Source organism: Sciurus vulgaris (assembly GCF_902686455.1).
Source record: "Sciurus vulgaris genome assembly, chromosome: 2".
Lineage (NCBI taxonomy): Eukaryota > Metazoa > Chordata > Mammalia > Rodentia > Sciuridae > Sciurus > Sciurus vulgaris.
This window is the reverse complement of record NC_136462.1, coordinates 15339876-15358410: the sequence shown is the minus strand read 5'-3', so window position 1 is coordinate 15358410 and position 18535 is coordinate 15339876. Positions and strand designations below refer to the sequence as shown.

At 43.9% G+C, this 18535-nt stretch overlaps 2 protein-coding genes across 2 annotated transcripts in view; one reads left to right on the top strand and one right to left on the bottom strand.

Moving 5' to 3' along the window:
- Positions 1-4182: 4182 nt before the first annotated feature.
- PSMC1 (proteasome 26S subunit, ATPase 1) lies at positions 4183-17584 on the top strand. The gene is made up of 11 exons (XM_079129290.1): positions 4183-4200; positions 7293-7346; positions 7922-8018; positions 10115-10239; positions 10466-10651; positions 10837-10965; positions 11788-11884; positions 13929-14118; positions 15020-15171; positions 15908-16062; positions 17275-17584. Exons 1-11 carry the CDS (start codon positions 4198-4200, stop codon positions 17407-17409), a joined length of 1323 nt encoding a protein of 440 aa, XP_078985416.1. The 5' UTR covers positions 4183-4197; the 3' UTR covers positions 17410-17584.
- NRDE2 (NRDE-2, necessary for RNA interference, domain containing) overlaps positions 14118-18535 on the bottom strand; it is a 50942-nt gene continuing 46524 nt past the window's right edge. Inside the window, exon 15 of the mRNA XM_079129299.1 lies at positions 14118-15033. The gene's annotated coding sequence lies outside the window, so the exon portion shown is untranslated. The remainder of the gene's footprint in view (positions 15034-18535) is intronic.

The following is an 18535-nucleotide window of genomic DNA, read 5'->3' as shown; positions in this document are numbered from 1 at the left end:
AGGGGGAATCTGTCTGCTTCCATGAGCACCACCTCTCTTCAAGGTCCAGTCTTGTGTTAATTTTTGGTCTGATGAAAATGTCCTCAAACTTGGTGGTTGCAAAATTCATCGAACCGTACACCAAACATTTGTGGATTTTATGGTTTTGTAAATCATACTACTATAAAGCTTAAAAAAAAAAGATAAAATATTTAAGCAAGCCCTGCACAGAAGAGGCCAGTGAGCCCACAAAAGATGCTTGACAGCGTCCGTCATGGCCGCAGTGAGACCCCGCCACATTCCCACTGTATTTCCCTTGAAGTGACTAAAAGTTAAAAGAAAGACAATGAAATGGGATGGAGACTATAGAGAGCAACCAGAACCTTTGTACTTTGCTGGCAAGAACATGAAATTGTACGACCACTTTGCAAAGCATTTCCACACAAGAGCTGTGAGTACATATATCCACCAAACACTTGTGTGAGAATGTGCACAGAGGTCTTCCTTGCTGTAACCAGTGGCTGGAAACAGCCCAGTGACCACTGCAGATGAATGGGCAGATGTACTGTGTTATAACTATCCAAAGGAATACTATGCAACCATTAAAAATGAATTGCGACCAGGCACAGGAGGCCAGCAGCTCAGGAGGCTGAGGCAGGAGGATCACAAGTTCAAAGCCAGTTTCAGCAAAAGCGAGGTGCTAAGCAACTCAATGAGACCCTCCCTGCCTGTAAATAAAATACAAAATAGGGCTGGGGATGTGGCTCAGTGGTTGAGTGCCCCTGGTACCAAAAGAAAAAAAAAAGTGAATTGCAACTGGGTGTGTTGGCCCACACCTGTAATGCCAATTACTCAAGAGGCTGAGGTGGGAGAATCACAAGATCAAGGTCAACTTGGGCAATTTAGGGAGGCCCTATCTTAAAATAAATTTTAAAAAAATGAATTACTAAACATGTAGTTTAGTGGTTAAATGCATCCTGAGCCACCAGGGAGGCCCCGGCTTCAACCACCAGCACCAAGAGAGAGGAAGAGGAAGAATCACCAATTCATGCCACAACACAGACGAAGCCCAGAAAGGGTCTGAGGCTGGACGCACACACCTATGAATCCCAGTGGCTGAGGCAGAAGGGTGGCAAGTTCAAAGCCAGCGTTAGCAACTTAGTCAGACCCTGTCTCAAAATAAAAAAATCAAAAGGACTGGGGGTGCAGTTCAGTAGTGGAGCACACCTGGGTTCAGCCCCCAGGACTGCAAAACAAAAACATTTGAACGAAAACAACTAGATACCAAAATGCGTGTACCACATGAAAGCCCCGGACAGGCAAAACCACGTGACGATGAAGATCAGGCCACTCCTGCTTAGGAAGCCGCCTGAGGGAAGTGACTGGGGTCCTGGAGACGACTTACCCCTTGTCGGCACAGCGGAGGTACCTGGGCGTGTACGCAGGGGTGCATATGTAGGCCATATGCATTTTTATCTTATTTCTTGATTTATTTTTATACTTTTTTGTGTGTAAAATTTACCTTCGTGAAAACATCAAATGGGGGGAAAGGCTAAGGCTAGGAGAGAAGTGAGAGAGGTGGAGGAACCATCTTCAGAGAGGCAGGCTGAAGACCCAGAGGACGCAGGGAGGGCAGCTGGCTGGCGACAGGCAGACGAGGGCGAGCAGAGTCTGGTGGCGTGTGCACCAGAGACACCGTGTGGGTCAGCTTTGCGTCCCTAGGACCAAAAGACCTGACGAGAACAACGTGGAGGAGGAAAAGTGTATTTGGGGCTCACGGTTTTGGAGGTTCAGCCCGTGGCCGGCTGACTCCCAGCCCATCATGGAGCCCAACTTCTACTTTCATCTGCTTTTTGTCTTAAGAAGACCCAGAGCTTTAGGCTGAGGTGCACCTTAAGCTCACATGCCTCCGTCGACCCTGGGGGCTCCCACAACCTCTGGGGACGTGTCTGCCGACTTCCTCCTGCTTAACTTTCGCAGCTCAGCTTAACACGGTAGGGTCGGCTCTGCCCTCCGGAGCTGGCATATGGACAGTGTTTAAGCTGAAGTGGTTTGAGAGTCAACAGACACACAAGGGCACCTTCCTGAAGCTGCCCTTATCCACAAACAGCGATTCCCTCTTTGTGGGAATTCCCAGGAGAGAGGCCAGGAGTAAACCTGCCATAATTCTGGAGGGGGGGGAGGGGTCCATAGTCAGAAAGAAAATGGAAAAGCCATTGACTCCTCTATTAACAAGCTGTCACTTGTCCTATCTCCTGATTGTTCTGTAAACTCATGGTTTTGGGGTTTTTTGTTTGTTTGTTTGTTTTCCCTTTTTCTTATTTTTAGGTTCCAGGGATTGAACCCAGGGGTGCTTGACAGCTAAGAGAAGCAGGGGGAAAACAAAGGCAGTCTGGGACATTGTGCACTTGGGAAGGTTGGAAGTTGCAAGAGGGAAGGAGAGTTGTAGAGATGACAGTCACCCGGGGGACAGTGTGGAGAGACCAACCACAGGGAGGAGAGAGATGGGCAGGCTTGCTGTGCATGCAGAAGGCATTTCCTCCCGTGGTGTCTTCCAGAATTTAAGTCTTACATTTTGGTTGTCAGACTATCTTGCTTTGAATGCGCTGGCATCTTAGAAACCCTACCGTTCTTTTGGGTTGTCCACAGGCTGCTGAGACCGCCGTCAGCGCTGGCATTGCCTTCAGCAATGGAACGAAACGCTGTCTTTACCTGTCCTATCCTGCGATTTCGTGTATCGGGTAGAATAGATGCCAGATTTGTTAACAGAGGTCGAAAATGCCAAGAGTTCCTATTATAGCATAAGAATAGAATTCTGAGATGTCCCAAATTAAGTTACAGGTCAGAGAGTGGAGGGAGGAAAGAGTTCATTTTAACTTGCAACTTCAAGCTAAATCAACAAGAAATAAACAGCTCCATATTCCTGTATGCTGATGATTCCCCATCAAGGTCACATGCATACTGCTTTTGGCACCCACCAGCCATCCAAGAAGCAGCAAAAACTCTTTATGAATTAACCTCCTCCTGGGATTTTTCCTGCTTTGTGGTGTTGTGCTCTCTATAGCCAATGTAGGTTCAATGTAAGCAATTTGTTCCTTCTCAAATTTTCACTATACAACAAGCCCCTTAGGTCTGGTGGACATTTCCCCAACTGCTATCTGGTCATGTTGCTGGTGGCTTAGGGAATGTGTCCCACGACTGTTTTTTTTGTTTGTTTGTTTGTTTGTTTACCTTTATCTACCATTTGTATTGGCTCAACAAATCCTTTATCACAGACACTATTAGCCCCAAAACTTTTATTTAACAAGTGTTTTAGCAATAATAGGAAAGAGCAGATATGTTGTGTGTTAATAGGTGCAAATTAATTTGAAGCAGACAAAAAAGAAGGAAAAAATCCATCTCCTGTTCAGCAAGATGCAATGTGTGTATGAGAGAGAGAGAGAGAGAGAGCGCACGCGCGCGAGAGAGAGCGAGAGAGAGAGAGAGAGTGTGTGTGTGTGTGTGTGTGTGTGTGTGTGTAGTCCCCCTTGCAGTGCTAAGGATCAAACCCAGAGCCCAACACACACCAAGCAAGGCATTCCACAACTGAGCTACATCCCCAGCCCCCAAGATACAGTATTTTGAGCACATGCTGATAGAAGTTTCTAGAGGCAAGGGATGTCTGCCATCTTTCTGATGCCCTGGTGGTTGAACTTTATAAAATAGTTCAAGATGAGAAGTTTTAAGATAACATTTGACATCATCACAAATCACAAGTCATCAGGGGAAGAAACAGGTTTACACGACTCATTACACAAAGTAATGTTCTCAGGTGAGGCTAACTGCAGAATCTAAATGTTTCTGCGAACGTGCACGAGAAGTTAGCAGTTCCAAATGCCACTCCAGTTCTTGGAGAGATACATTCTTTCCAGTTATTTCGCATACTTTTTTATTTTCACAGTTGTCCCAGTTCTTTGACAGTCTACATCATTGTTCTAAGTTATTTACAAGAGCCCAGTGGAAGGTACTTAACATTTTTTTTCATGTAAAATATTTACAAGGTGGACAACACGTGCGCGACATACTTCGCTATCTCAACCCACCAGCACCTGCTCTTTGGGCGCAACTTTATTCGTATGAGATTTGGCCTCCAACGGTTTCCGTAGCGTCTCCCAGCAACTTCCGCTCCTGAGTGGAGAATGCACTTCCGGCAGCGGCAGCCGGAGCGGCCGAGGCAAGATGGTGAGTGACTAAGGGTTTCGGCTGGTGGTCGCGATGAGACAGTACCGGAGAGGGCCGGGGCGAGAGAACGAGGAGACTTTTGAGGAGCTTGGTCCTCCCTCTCCCTTCCCGCGGGCCGACTGTCCTTTGCGGGCCGAGGCTCGCGGGACCTCCGGGAGACGGCACTCAGGTCCGCCGCGGGCCGGGCCGGGGGCCTGCGGCCGCTGCCGGCGCCGTGAGTCCCCGCGCGGGGGACAGCAGAGCGGCCGCCTCGCCAGCTCTCCGCCGACCCGGGCTGGGCCACGGCGCTCCTTGGGGCGCCTGGGGCAGGCGTTTTCTGAGCCTTCGGAGGGAAAGGTTGAAGGGCTAGCGCAGAGGGTGGGACTCGTTCCCGCCGCGGAGGCCCCGCGGGGCGGCGAGCCGTTTGGCGTGGGCGTCGGGGGAGCCGTGAAGCCGGTGCGTTTGACAGGCGGAGCAGGGAGGGACAGGGCCGAGGCGCGCGTAGTACATCGGCCGGCGTGTCCGCGATCCAGTGAACAGCCCGACGCCGGGGCGCGACCCGTGCCGCGCGCCAAGGATGCAGGGCTGAGCGGGGTTGGCGACCGACCCCCGCGCGGCGCTTACGGTCGGGAGGAGAAGGCGGGTGGGCACAGAAAGCAGCACGCATTGTAGCAGCGGCGGCCTGGCGCTGGCCGTTGTCTTGACCCGTTTCACGGGAAGGGAAAGGATGGCTGGGTTGGCTTGTTTTTGATAGGGTGTCAGCTAAAGATCCTCTGCAGAGGTGGAATTTGAGCAGAGGCCTGAATTGAGGGAGCAGTCCCTGCAAGTATCCGAAGGAAGGAAGGGACAGCAAGTGCAAAGGACCCGAGATGGGACTGCGGTTAGCCTGAACCTTGGATGGGAAGAAGGCCAGAACACGCAGTGAGGACCTGCAGGTGGAGTTCTAAGCCTGTCCGGGTGTTGTTCACAGCATTTCCTCCCTGTTCCCTGGAGAGAATAATTAGCCTTATTTTGCTGTGAAACACAGTAAGGAACACGAGCCCCATCTTTTCTAGAGCAGTAAAGAAACACTTGGATCTTGGTGTCTAGTAGACCTGAATGTGATTCATGGCTGTTTCTGACACTTTGTGACACGACGGAAGTCACTTAGCCTCTTCAAGCCTTTGGTTTTCTTATCGGTAAATTGGGGGTAGTGATAGTATCAGTCTCTTAGTGTTAGTAAGAATTAAATGGGATAATATTCCAAGAATGTTTAGCAAACTACTTGGCATAAGGCCTCAATAATCAGTGCATTTTCCTTGAGAATGAGAAACATGAAATGCCCCAGAGGTGGAATGTGGGACCCATTCAGGAAAATGTTCTCCTGACTTGCAGGATCATGAGAAAGGTAGATGAACCCAGAAAGTTTAGGTACAGCCAGGTTGTCAAGGGCTAGGCATGCCAAACTAGGGAGCTGGGACATTACACCATAAAGGTCAGGGAGCTCTGAATGGTTATGAAAGAATTGAAGGGTCACCTGTTTGTCTTTAAAGGCAATAGGCATATTGGTGAGAGGAAAAACTGGACCCAGAGGCTTCATATTGGAGGCTAGAGTCCAAAAGTCTAGATGGCTGAGCACTGGGGATGTAGCTCTATGTAAGAATGCTTGCCCAAGTAAGGTCTGGAATCATTCCCCAGGACCAGAGGTGGGGCGGGGAGTGGGGCACAGGGGAGGCAGGGATGAAGATGGTTTAGATGAAAACAGGGATGAAGGAATGGAGGTAGGAGAGAGCAAAAAACTGAACCAGAATGGATATGGGCTGTTTTAAGGCCTACATTTTGTAGCCAGACTGACAAAATCCTGACCTTGTCCTTCTTTATTCACTAGTAATCATATTGGTGAGAATTTAACTTAAATCAGTATGTAGTAAGTTTGTCATTTTCTGCAGCAGGAGCTAGTATCATTCCTGCTCTGTAGTTAAGCTACAGACACCAGAGCTCAAGGAGATGACCTGACTTACCCGAGGCCACAGAGCCTACAGTAATAGAACCAGAGTTCAAGCCTGGAGTCATCTAATTCCACAGCCCTTGTTCTCAGGCTTATTGCAGTTCCTCATCTATAATGAGGGAATAAGGAACCCTTCTTGGAGGATTGTATGGAATTAATGAGAGTAAAGGAAAAATATCTAGTAGGATTGGGCACGTAGTAAGCATCACACCAACATTTGCTGCCTTAGCTATCAGCAGGTTTCCTTAAGTAATTGTTAAAGGCCTATAATTTGAACCACCTGTTTAAGCAAAACAAATTGTATTACCCAAAATCTCTCTGGGCCCTTAATTACCTTCTTCAGAGTAAATTACAAAGTTTTAAGAGTTGTGCTTAATTCTATTTGATAACCATGGTATAGTTGCTTGATAATGAAACTGCATGTATATTAATTTAGAGTCATCTACATGGAAGTGATTTGAGGGGTGCTGAACAAGCCCCTCTAATCAGTAAATTCACTGTTAAATAATGTTCAAATTGGCACCATTTCTAAGTCATGCTCTGTGTCAAGTGTTGTCCTATAAATGAAAGGTCTATTTAAAAATAAGAAATTCCATCAGACTTTTTCACTAAGTTCTTAACATTTTAAGGTGATTCAGCTTTTCAGATTGAATAGAAAGACCTGCCTGGTGGCTCCCAGGTTTTAGGGGTGAGAGGTAGATAAGATGTAGTTGAAAGTCCTCTGGATCCTAGGGTGATGTCCATATAGAGTAAATGACTGTCTGTTACATATAATGACAACTTCCCACAAGTTGATTCCTTGAAATATACTCTTGGTAACCTTGTCTGATAGTTTTATATTATAGAATGTCAAGCTGTATACCTTCCACTCAAGAAGTAATGGTCTCAGAACCTTAGCCTCCTTATATCTACTTCTTAAGAGAGTTACTCTTGATTCTAAGATTCAATCAGTTGCAAATAATTTCCACTACACTAAATGCACACATCAGCTACAAGGCACATCTTGGGTTCGTACATGTTAGAATAAGCAGATGTTTTAGAATCAGGACAGTAAAATGGATGTTCTTTTGAAGTGATGATAGTCTGAATTTATATCTATGTCTGATTTTTTTTTTTTTTTTTTAAGGGTCAAAGTCAGAGTGGTGGTCATGGTCCTGGAGGTGGCAAGAAGGATGACAAGGTACGTAAGAAACTACTTGTGTACTGTGATGTGAAATTATGGAAAATGTCATAGGTCTCAACTGAGTTCTTTGGGTATTCAGGAATTTTATAAAGACAAAATCATCTAATAGTTGTTTAACTAGCCTGACCTGTAGATAAAATATAGTTTTCATGTTTTGAAAAGGTTATTGACCTGACCATCACATAGGTATTTGTGAGTTAGTGAATTTTAAATGTATAAAAGTATGACAGAAGTGTTAAAGTAAATTGTGACTAGTGTTTAGTATTCTGAGGAGTGAGGAATTGCCTCACATTATTCAAACTTAGGGTATATAACTCGATTCTGATGCCTCTGTACCTTTGGAGTAGTCAACTCACTGTAACTACTGTGTATTATAAAATGGTCACATTTACATTTTACTTAAAATTGTAAGAGTATGAAACCTAATTTTTTAAAAAAACAGATGTTTTTAAAATATCCTAAAAGATAAGGAAATTTGTACCACCTGGAAATAGATGGTGGTAATACAGAAATGCATTTGTGTTTTATGATTTCCACCTGACCTTTTTTTCTTGCTTTTCTAAAAACTCAAGGATAAGAAAAAAAAATATGAACCTCCTGTACCGACCAGAGTGGGGAAAAAGAAGAAGAAAACAAAGGGACCAGATGCTGCCAGCAAACTACCACTGGGTACTGACATGGTTCCCCCTTCCTGTCTTCCCAGTTTCTGGGGGAACCATCTCTGTGCATGTAGCTTAGAGTCTTTAAACCTCAAGCTCTGTGCTCACAACCCCATTCTGCCATTCCTCTAGCTTAGTATGAGTTATCTTTATTTTAAAATGTAGCATTATACAAGTCTGTCTCACTATAAGATATTCCATTTCTCTTTTCTTTAAATAGCGAGCTCTAGCCTATCAAAAGTACGTGTGTTGGTCAGCTTTCCATTGCTGTGGCCTGAGTACCTGACAAGAGCAGCTTAGAGAAGAAAATGTTTATTTTGGGTTCGCAGCTTCTGTGGTCTCAGTCTATGGTTAATGACTCCGTGGCTCTGGGTCTAAACAAATTGTGGCATAGGACAGCTCCTTCAGTTACACCCCATTTACCCAGTAGTCCATTCAAATTACCAATCCTTTAAATGGGTTAATCCACTAATGAAGTTATGGCTCTCATAATCTAATCATCACCTCTGAACATTCCTGCATTCCCTAACACATGAGCTTTTCAGGATACATTAAAGAGCCAAACCATAACAGTATGGTTTTAGATTACAAAGCCCAGGTTGAACTTGTGTAATTCAGAAACGTATTTCATGAAATGGGATGTCACTGTATTAAAATTTGGAACATGTAATGCTTGAACTTAAAATTCATTGGCTTCCTGCTGATCACAAAATACAGGTGTCCTGACTAGCCCACCTCTCCATGCTCAACCTTGCCACTCCTCTTTGCTCACTGGTCACACTGCCTGCTTTGTGTCCTTCAACTTTTCTGTACGTCAGGACCTTTACCCTTACTCTTCCCTCTGCTTAAAATGTCCTTCCCATGGCTACCTGCTTCTCATCCCTTCAGGCTTCAGTTTAAGGACCATCTCCATGCCCATCTAACAGTGTCCTTCCCTAATTAAAAGAAATAAGCTAATTCTAAAAAATATTCTTAGTTAAAAACAAAGGGAGTCAGATAGTAAAATCATCTATTAAGTCTACTATGATATACTGATATTTAGTGTATGTTAAAGGTGACATTTCAGTTCAGCAGACAATAGAATGGGTTATTTAATATAAATGACTGAGTTTTTTTAATCTTCTGTCCAGAGAAAATGAAATCAGGCCTCTTGCCTCTTGTCAGATGGATTATAGATATACATGGGAAAATAATTAAATGAAAAATTCAGGGATATATTTAACCTTAGGGAAGAAGAGGCCTTTTGAAGAAAGCTAGAAAACGCAGAAACTATGGAAGGCTGACAGAGTTTTCTATGTGAATGATAAAACTCCTCTGTAGCATGAGACTTCAAAAGAAAGTGTGGAAAGATTAATATCCCTGATATTATGAAAGCTACAAATGGATGAGCATTATGAACACACCTGGCTTTAACACTGCATGCTGACCGAGCAGCATGTGTCTGTGGGAAAAAGAAACCAACTATTTTGTGGGTCGATGTCTTTTTTCTTCTTTAAATATATACACTGTTCAGTCAGGATGTGTCATTTTGCTCTAGCTGTTTGGTCATAAACCTTATTCCCATTTTTAGATGTTTGGCTATAACTGCCAGCCTCCTTTTCCCATTTTCATCTTGGCACTTGCTTGCTTAGACAGTTATAAAACCTTTACTTTTTCACAATTTTTCCAAATTAAATGAGTTTATTTTATTTTGGGTCTGTTGTGTTTTTTTTTTTTTGGCGGGGGCGGGGAGGTGGTATTTTTCTTTTCTTTTTTTTTTTTTTTGGGTATCAGGGATTGAACCCAGGAGTGCTGTACCACTGAGCCACATCTCCAGGCCTTTTTATTTTTTGAGACAGGGTTTCACCAGGTTGCTGAGGCTGACCTTGAATTTGCGATGCTCCTGTCTCAGCCTCCTGAGTCATTGAGATTATAGGTGTGCGCCACTGCCCCAAGCTAAAGTGAGATTTTTACAAAATCTTGGACTGGGGATGCAGCACAGTGGTAGTAGAGTGCTTGATTAGCAAGCATGACACCCCAGCACTGCAAGAAAAAGATTAAAATGCTAATATTTTTTCCTTAATTGCAAAGTTCCGAGTAAAATAAAATCTTATTTTTTAATTACAGTGACACCTCACACTCAGTGCCGCTTGAAATTACTAAAGTTAGAAAGAATTAAAGACTATCTTCTCATGGAAGAAGAATTCATTAGAAATCAGGAACAAATGAAACCATTAGAAGAAAAGCAAGAGGTAAGTGGAGAAGTTAACTCTAATTTTCTTTTTTACAAAATGAATTCTATTTAGAATCTGAAACTGGGTCAACAGATAAATGAGATTTCAGTAGGTAAACCTCTCCAGGACTGTGTGAAGCCATATTAGGCACCTTAGAAAAGCATCAGCTATTCTGTAAAATGAGGAAACTTAAGGATCACCTGCCTTTTAAGTCTAATCTGCTTCTCCTTGGTGTATTCTATAGGAGGAAAGATCAAAGGTGGATGATCTGAGGGGGACCCCAATGTCAGTAGGAACCTTGGAAGAGATCATTGATGACAATCATGCCATCGTGTCCACATCTGTGGGCTCAGAACACTATGTCAGCATCCTTTCATTTGTGGACAAGGATCTGCTGGAACCAGGCTGCTCAGTCCTGCTCAACCACAAAGTGAGTTGCTAGTCTCTAAGGAAGCCCATAGGAGTGCTTTCTTCTCCCTCTTAGACCTGACCACCTGTCCCTAGGAAGTGGATGGCCAAAGCACTCCTATGGTGGGGAGGGGAGACCGATGCCATAATTGGCATGCTTTGCTGTAACAGACTGTTCCTGTGTTAAAGCTTGGTGTTCCTTGTTAGGTGCATGCCGTGATAGGAGTGCTGATGGATGACACAGATCCCCTGGTCACAGTGATGAAGGTGGAAAAGGCCCCCCAGGAGACCTATGCAGATATTGGGGGGTTGGACAACCAAATCCAGGAAATTAAGGTATGGCTGGGAACCAGCTCTGGGTTTTTAGACTTAGTTTCTTATTGCTCTCCTATTTAGGGTACTTTGGAATTTGTTTTTATCAGATTAGTGACTGTCTTGGAGCTTATCACTTATGGGTTGTTTTTGTTAATCCTGAATTAGATAGTAAATATAAATGGTACGATAGTTCCTACAGCAACGGCAGCTTCATAGTTACTATATGTAATGTTTAATTGTGTGAAGACATATTTCCATTGACTTTGGCTGTGGCTGTCTAGAAACCCCCAGTGTTGTATGGAGGAAGCGTGTGGACTGCACATGCTTACACGGTGTTGGGGTCTAGAACATAATCCCAACTCCAGCAGTGGTTCTGGGGGTTGGAGAATGTGGTCGTTCAGGATGCTGTGGGACAGCTCTCTACATGCTCTTTAATCCATAGGGAAGTCAATCAGAATTATCATCACAGATCTCCACTGGTAACACAGACAGCTGGGAAATAGGTTAAATGTCCTTAGGTGGGAACAGCCATCAGGAAATATTTCTTGGTCTTATCTGTAGTTTATTTGAAAAGTGTGAATTTTAGCTTTCTTAAGTCACTCTTGCTCAGCGCTGACTTTTGCTGGAAATTTAAAGGGAATTGGGTGTGAAGCTGGCTGCTAGGAGCTTAGCTGGGGCAGACGTCCTCTTCAGTATGCCCTTGCTGTTAATGAAAGTTAAGTGTATTGTCTCTAAGAGTGAGATTTTTGCTTATTTTGCTGAAAGGAAGATATTCTCATACCAAATAATGCTAATAATTTCAACATGAAAGACTTGTTTTTACCAAGTGTTTCATTTCTTTAGGAATCTGTGGAGCTTCCTCTCACCCACCCTGAATATTATGAAGAGATGGGTATAAAGCCCCCTAAGGGGGTCATTCTCTATGGTCCACCTGGCACAGGTATGCTGGTTTGACACTTTACAGTACTCAGCTTCTATCTTGAGCAGCAGCATTTGCTATTGTAATTACTAAACTGTCCAGTGAGAACACAATTCCTTAGTTTAAACAGGTGCTGAGTGTCTGGAGGTGTAGCTTCTTGGTAGGGCATGTTGCTTGGCACGTGTAAAGCACCGGGTCCAATCCGCAGCACCCCCGACAAAAACTGGTCCTTAACCTTGCTGTACACTTACATTGGAATCACCTCGAAGCTTTAAAAAATACTAAAGGTGGTCTCATCCCCAAAGGAGTTGACAGATTTATCTAGAATGTAGCCAAGCCCTGGAGCTATAGCAGAGAACTACTGCTTTGAAAGCTACTTAGGGTGTTCAGATCAGGTTCATTTTCCTGACCCACTGGGACTGAATACATATTTGCTAAATGAATGTGTGAGTGAATGATGCTAAAAATACACATATATTTGGTCATATTCCTGAGGATGTGCTGGGGGTTGCCCACTTCAAAGACAAAGCAGGCCCCTGTGCCCAGAAGTCTGGAGCCAGAAGTGATCACTCTATTTCAGCCCCTCATCTTCTAGCTCAGGAAGTTAATGTTTCAAAGAGGCTAGTGACTAACCCAGGACTCAGTGACTTGGGGCACTGAGCAGGTAACACCTGGAACCATAACAGAGACCCGAAGCACAACTGCACATTTTACAGAGCGTTAGCCTGCAGGCCTGGGGCACAGCAGTGGGCAGGTGGGCCCCTCGGACAAGTGGGAGACCTGTTCAGTGATCCTTGTGGCTATTGAAGCAACCCAGCAGCTGGTCTGGCTGCTTCTGGAATATAAGATCCCATCCATTGAAAAGGCTTTCTTTTTGTTATAGCCATCTTTAATTGATCTCTCAGGGAGTAATCCAGCCCCTAAACCTTTTCACCTGCCACTCTACATAAGGGAATATCATTGTCATATATTGCAAAGTTTAGTTCCCTGTCCTTTCCCACTCTGGAGTTTTCTGTCACTCGGCAGCCAGACTCCTCCTTGGGTTCCCCTGCTGGTCTCAAGGTGCCACTTGTGCTCCAGTTATTTCCGAGTCCTGAGGCAGCACTCAATCCTGAGACATGGCTTCACTTACCATCAAAGGGGTTAAGGTCTAACAATTCTAAAATTCTCAAGTTGGATGCTCTTTGTTTTGGACCCAAAAGTGAATAGAAAAGTATTGGAGATATGGTTTGAGATCTTCCTGAGATCAGTGAGAGGAACTGCCTTATCCTCAAAGGTCACCCAAGATCAACAAAAGTCTTAAGCTTTCCACAGCTCTCATTTGTGGGCTCCATCAAATGCTAGTTAGGACTCGGGTGCCTGAGCAGACAGCAAGCCCACCCAGAGTAACTATTCTGTTGGTCGTAGGCCATGTGACCTGTGTCATGAACCTTAGGTGTTATCTCTTTAAAAAGAACATTTAAAGCCTTTTTTTTTTTTAGTTGTAGATAGACACAATACCTTTATTTATATGTGGTGTGAGGATTGAACCCAGTGCCTCACACATGCTAGGCAAGTGCTCTACCTCTGAGCTACAACCCATCCCCTTGATGGGTCAAACCTAGGATTCCAGATGGTATATCATCCTTGATAACTCTAGTTATTTGATTCTCCAATCCTGGGTTGGATGGGTCGGATTAATTTTATATGCAATTTTGAAGAGACCCAAGGAAAGCTCACCTAGAGAAAAAAGATTTATTTCATTGCTAGTACAGAGAAAGTCTTCCTATAGGTAATTATAGTTTATATTTCTTCAGTGGAGACTTTGGGTCAAGGTTTGAAACTAATCAAGTATATATTTTCTGATGTGGTGATGACTTTTAGGAAAATAGTTCAAATAATCAAAACGTGTTAGGTTTTTCTAAATTTCCTCTTACCTACTTAGAACTGCAGGACACCTGATGGTGGTATGCCTTTTCATCACTGGGCTCCACCCATCTGTGGTGTCCATTTAAGGTGGTAATGTTTCTAAATTAAAACAGCACTTGAGGGTTTTTGTTATCCTTTTTCTTTTTATCTAAAATAGGTAAAACCTTGTTAGCCAAAGCAGTAGCAAACCAAACCTCGGCCACTTTCTTGAGAGTGGTTGGCTCCGAACTTATTCAGAAGTACCTAGGTGATGGGCCCAAACTCGTCCGGGAATTGTTTCGAGTTGCTGAAGAACATGCACCATCCATTGTGTTCATTGATGAAATCGATGCCATTGGGACCAAAAGGTAAAGTTCTCCACCTGTTTTGCCTTGATGAGAGGTTAAAAAAAAAAAAAAAAATCACACAGCTCTTTAAGCATTAATGATCACTGAGCTCTGCCTGTGTGGCAAGTTCTTGTTGTCTGTGGCCTTCTGTGGGTGTTCTGGACTTTGCTCTCCAGAAGCCAGGTAGCAGCTACCTGGCTACCCAGGAGCTAGGTATATCTGGAAATTGGTCAGTCTTCAATAACTACAACTTACCCTGAGCTAAGACCACCAGGCTTCAAGGGATACAGCCGTGAACATGGTAGTCTCTGCCCTTGAGGAGTTCAGTCAGGTTGTGGGATCAGACCACAAACTGGAAGAGGAAGACAGAATCAGTACTCCAATTTCAGGCACAAAAACTGCTATGAAGAATTTTGTGATCTGTAGCTGGTTGACAGGTGTCTTAGTCCATTTGTGCTGCTGTAACAAAATATCACAGAATGGGTAAATTATAAAGACAGAAGTCTATTTTCTCACAGTTCTGAAGGCTAAAAAGTTCAAGATCAAGGTACTGGCATTGGTGTCTGGTGAGGGCTGCTTTGTGTTCCCAAGATGGTTACTTGCTGCACAGTTCTCATAAACACGTGGCAGAAAGGCAAAAGGGGACAAATGCTGTGTGCTCATGGGGCACGGTGAAGAGGCCTAAGCTAGTTCCCACCAGCCTTAAGACACTAATCACCTTCAACACATAAGTTTTGGGGGACACGTTCAGGACACAGCATGGGAGGCCAGTTTTTTGGTTAGAAGAATGGTTAGAAGGGAGTGACATCTGGATTGAGGAGAGAATAGGAGAGAATGTTGAGTTGTTCTGTCATGGTAAGGCCTTTGCTGTCCTTCCCCTTTAGCAGGAGATTTGGGTCTTCATTTCTTCTCTTTTCCAAAGATATGATTCAAACTCTGGAGGTGAAAGAGAAATTCAGCGAACAATGTTGGAATTGTTGAACCAGTTGGATGGATTTGATTCAAGGGGAGACGTGAAAGTTATCATGGCCACAAACCGAATAGAAACTCTGGATCCAGCACTTATCAGACCAGGTTAAATTTGCTTTTGTTTCATCATAGAGAATTAACATGTTTGTGCTTTGGGGTAATTATAAAGTGATATATATATAATGGCAAATGCTATAGTGAAACTTAGAATCTGATTTACCAAAGAGATGCCCCCTTGAGATTATAGTTAAGAGTGGTATATTAGTTTTTGCATCTTGGCCCTTTGAATTACAATCTTACACCTTGATCTTTTTCTCCATAATATTCCCTTTTTAGCCTCAAACACTTTTCCTGAAGAAATAATTTGTATACCAGCTTGGGCTTATTATTTACATTCAGGTAGCAAGAAAGAAAGCAGTGATTTGTTTGGTATCTTTTGTAATGTTTGTAGCAGACAGGTCTCTCCTTTGTCACTAAATGTGCTGTTCAAGAACTGTTTTTTTGATTTTTTGGGGTTTTTTTTTTTTGGCACGGTGCTGGGGAGTGAACCCAGGGCCTTATGCTTGCGAGGCAAGCACTTACCAACTGAGCTATATCCCCAGCCCCCACTTTCATTTATTTCTGAGGATACTAAAGCAAAGAGGATTTCTTTTAAATGGGGTGAATTTAAATACAGAAGTTTGCAAAGTATAAAAGCAGATGTTTACTTTTTAAGATCTGGGTGTCATTCTCGCAGAACACCATCTGACCGAAACCACGCTGAGGGGAGGTAGGATGAGGCCTCTTTCTGAGGGCAGAGCTGGGTCTGGAGGGGGCGTGACTGGAAGCTTTGTACCTGCAGGCCGCATCGACAGGAAGATTGAGTTCCCCCTGCCTGATGAAAAGACCAAGAAGCGCATCTTTCAGATTCACACAAGCAGGATGACACTGGCCGATGACGTAACCCTGGATGATTTGATCATGGCAAAGGATGACCTCTCTGGTGCTGACATCAAGGTGAGTTAACTGAGCTGGGTCACCTCATCTCTGGAAAGGTGACTCCTCTATCAGGAAAGACTGAGTGCTCCTGGGGAGAGAGGTGTGTGTGGGTCTTAACAGACTCTTCATATCCGTTTACTGTTACATCCAAATGGTAGACTTGCTTTTTTTTATTTGAAGTTGTTTGATGAATTATTTTATGAAGTGACTCTAAAATCCCTGTTGCCACAAGAATGAGTCACTGGCATAATTTTGACACCTCTGCAAGACCCAGGCCAGGAGAAGAATGTCTGCTCACCTAGCACCCGCTACATTCGTCTCTCCATTTGCATTCTGACAGGTTATACCAGATTGTACCCCTGGCTTTATTACAACTGTATGTGAGTTAAGGTGTTTCTTCCCAGGTGCCCAGGGTTTATAAACCAGGCCTGGTAGCACTCACTGTGGGCACACCTTGCTTTCCCTGGGAAGATGTGGGTCTTCATCAGCATAAGTGCCGTGGCTAGGTAGGAGTGGCACACGTGGTACTTTCCAGGCCAGCAACTGCACTGGGCCTCTGGGTCACTGGCTTCAGTCATAGAAAAGTAGGTTAGCTGCTTAGTTGGGGAGTAATGTCTCTATTAAATGCCAGTCCTTCAGAAAAGTTGTAATAACAGTAAACACCCACAGATTTACCGGCGATTGTTTTACCACTTGCTTTCTCTTTCTGTGCACAAGCAACACTCACTTTTTGGCTAAACCATTTTAAGTAAATAACCTGATGACTATAACAAAACCAAGAGTTACAAGGGTTATGTTTTTTGACAATTTGTGAGAAAATTAACATTAGAATTAATACACTGCAACTTACACTATCTGACTGGAATACATGGTCTGACCCTTGGTAGATAAAATGGATTTACTCTCACTGCCTCTGGGCTTCAGGGCATAATTTCCTGTATTTCCTAAGAACGTGTTTAATGAAAGTAGAGCTACGAGAAATTACTAACCTGTCAGGCCACATGCAGGTTGTTAGAACCTGAGCCAAAATCTAGACACAGCCTTGCCTCCTGGCCAGCCGACTTAAAGTACTCCCAGTTTAAGCCATCTCAGATCCTTTTACATTTTTAAAATAATCTTCCCAATGAGCATTTTGTTCAGTCTGTCTTAGACCTTATTTCAAAATAGCTCTCTGAATTGCTATGATTAAAAATACCTCATTTTCTGAACACACTGACTTCTTTCTTTTAGGCAATCTGTACAGAAGCCGGTCTGATGGCCTTGAGAGAACGGAGGATGAAAGTAACAAATGAAGACTTCAAAAAATCTAAAGAAAACGTTCTTTACAAAAAGCAAGAAGGCACCCCTGAGGGGCTCTATCTCTAGCAAACCACAGTTGCCTTCAGGAGTTTTCTTGACCCTTGAAAGGGTCGATCGTGGGGAAGTTGCCCAGAGGAAGCCACGTTCCTGTTGATTTTTATTAGCAAAACGCCCCCTGTATCTTTTGGAGCACGCCGTGTGGGGTGCCCTCTGTTGGTCACCGTGCTGCGCTCTGCTTCCCTTAATAAAGTGTGCTCTTTCACAGACCGCGTGTGCTCTCCACAAGGGCAATCCGTGGGTGGGGCCTGCTCTTGGAAACTTCTGGGCAGTCAGGACCCCACACTTCAGTACCTACTGCCCCTATTTTGCACCCCACAGCTGGTGATATCACAGTAATGTGTAGGGGGAGAATAACAGCAAGAGATTTTGTTTAAAGACTGAATTAGGACTGGGGGTTATGGCTCAGTGGTAGAGTACTTGCCTAGCACATGTGAGGCACTGGGTTCCACCCTCAGCACATTTAAAAAAAAAAAAAAAGACTGAATTAACGTGACTACTACCTTCATAGAAAAGGAAGCTTCCACCTGTGGACTACGTAGGTTCTGGGAAAATAAGTACTGAAGTCCCAAGAGACTGAGGGCTCCTACAAGAAACTTCAGGTTAGGGCTAAAGAATCTGGCTATCAGTCTTGCCTTGTTCTTGGGTTCAGACACCTCATCACCTTCAAGAGTATTCGAACACATGCCAGACTTTCCCCTTCCCTTTGTCCATCTATTTCCTTCACTTTCTTTTCTGAACAATTCTAAAGTCACTGAGTGGGGCAGCCTGGTAAGATTATTAGTTTTGTTATCGCCATAACAACTTAACACAGACGATATAAATTTGCTTCTGTTCTGGCTGTGCAGTGTTGCACACCTATGATCCCAGCTACTGGGGAGGCTAAGGCAAAAGGATTGCAAGTTCAAGGCCAGCCTTGGCAACCAAGTGGGACTCTGCCTCAATTTAAAAGGGCTGGGAGTGTAATTCAGTGGTAGAGCATCCCTGGGTTAAATCCACAACATCACGAAAAAAATTTTACCTCAGTTCTGTAGCTCACAAATCTCGGACTGGTCTCGTTGGAAAGACTGCATTCCTTTCTGTAGGTTCTAGGGGAGAATCCTAGAGTCACTGGCAAAATTGTTCCTTGCAGTTT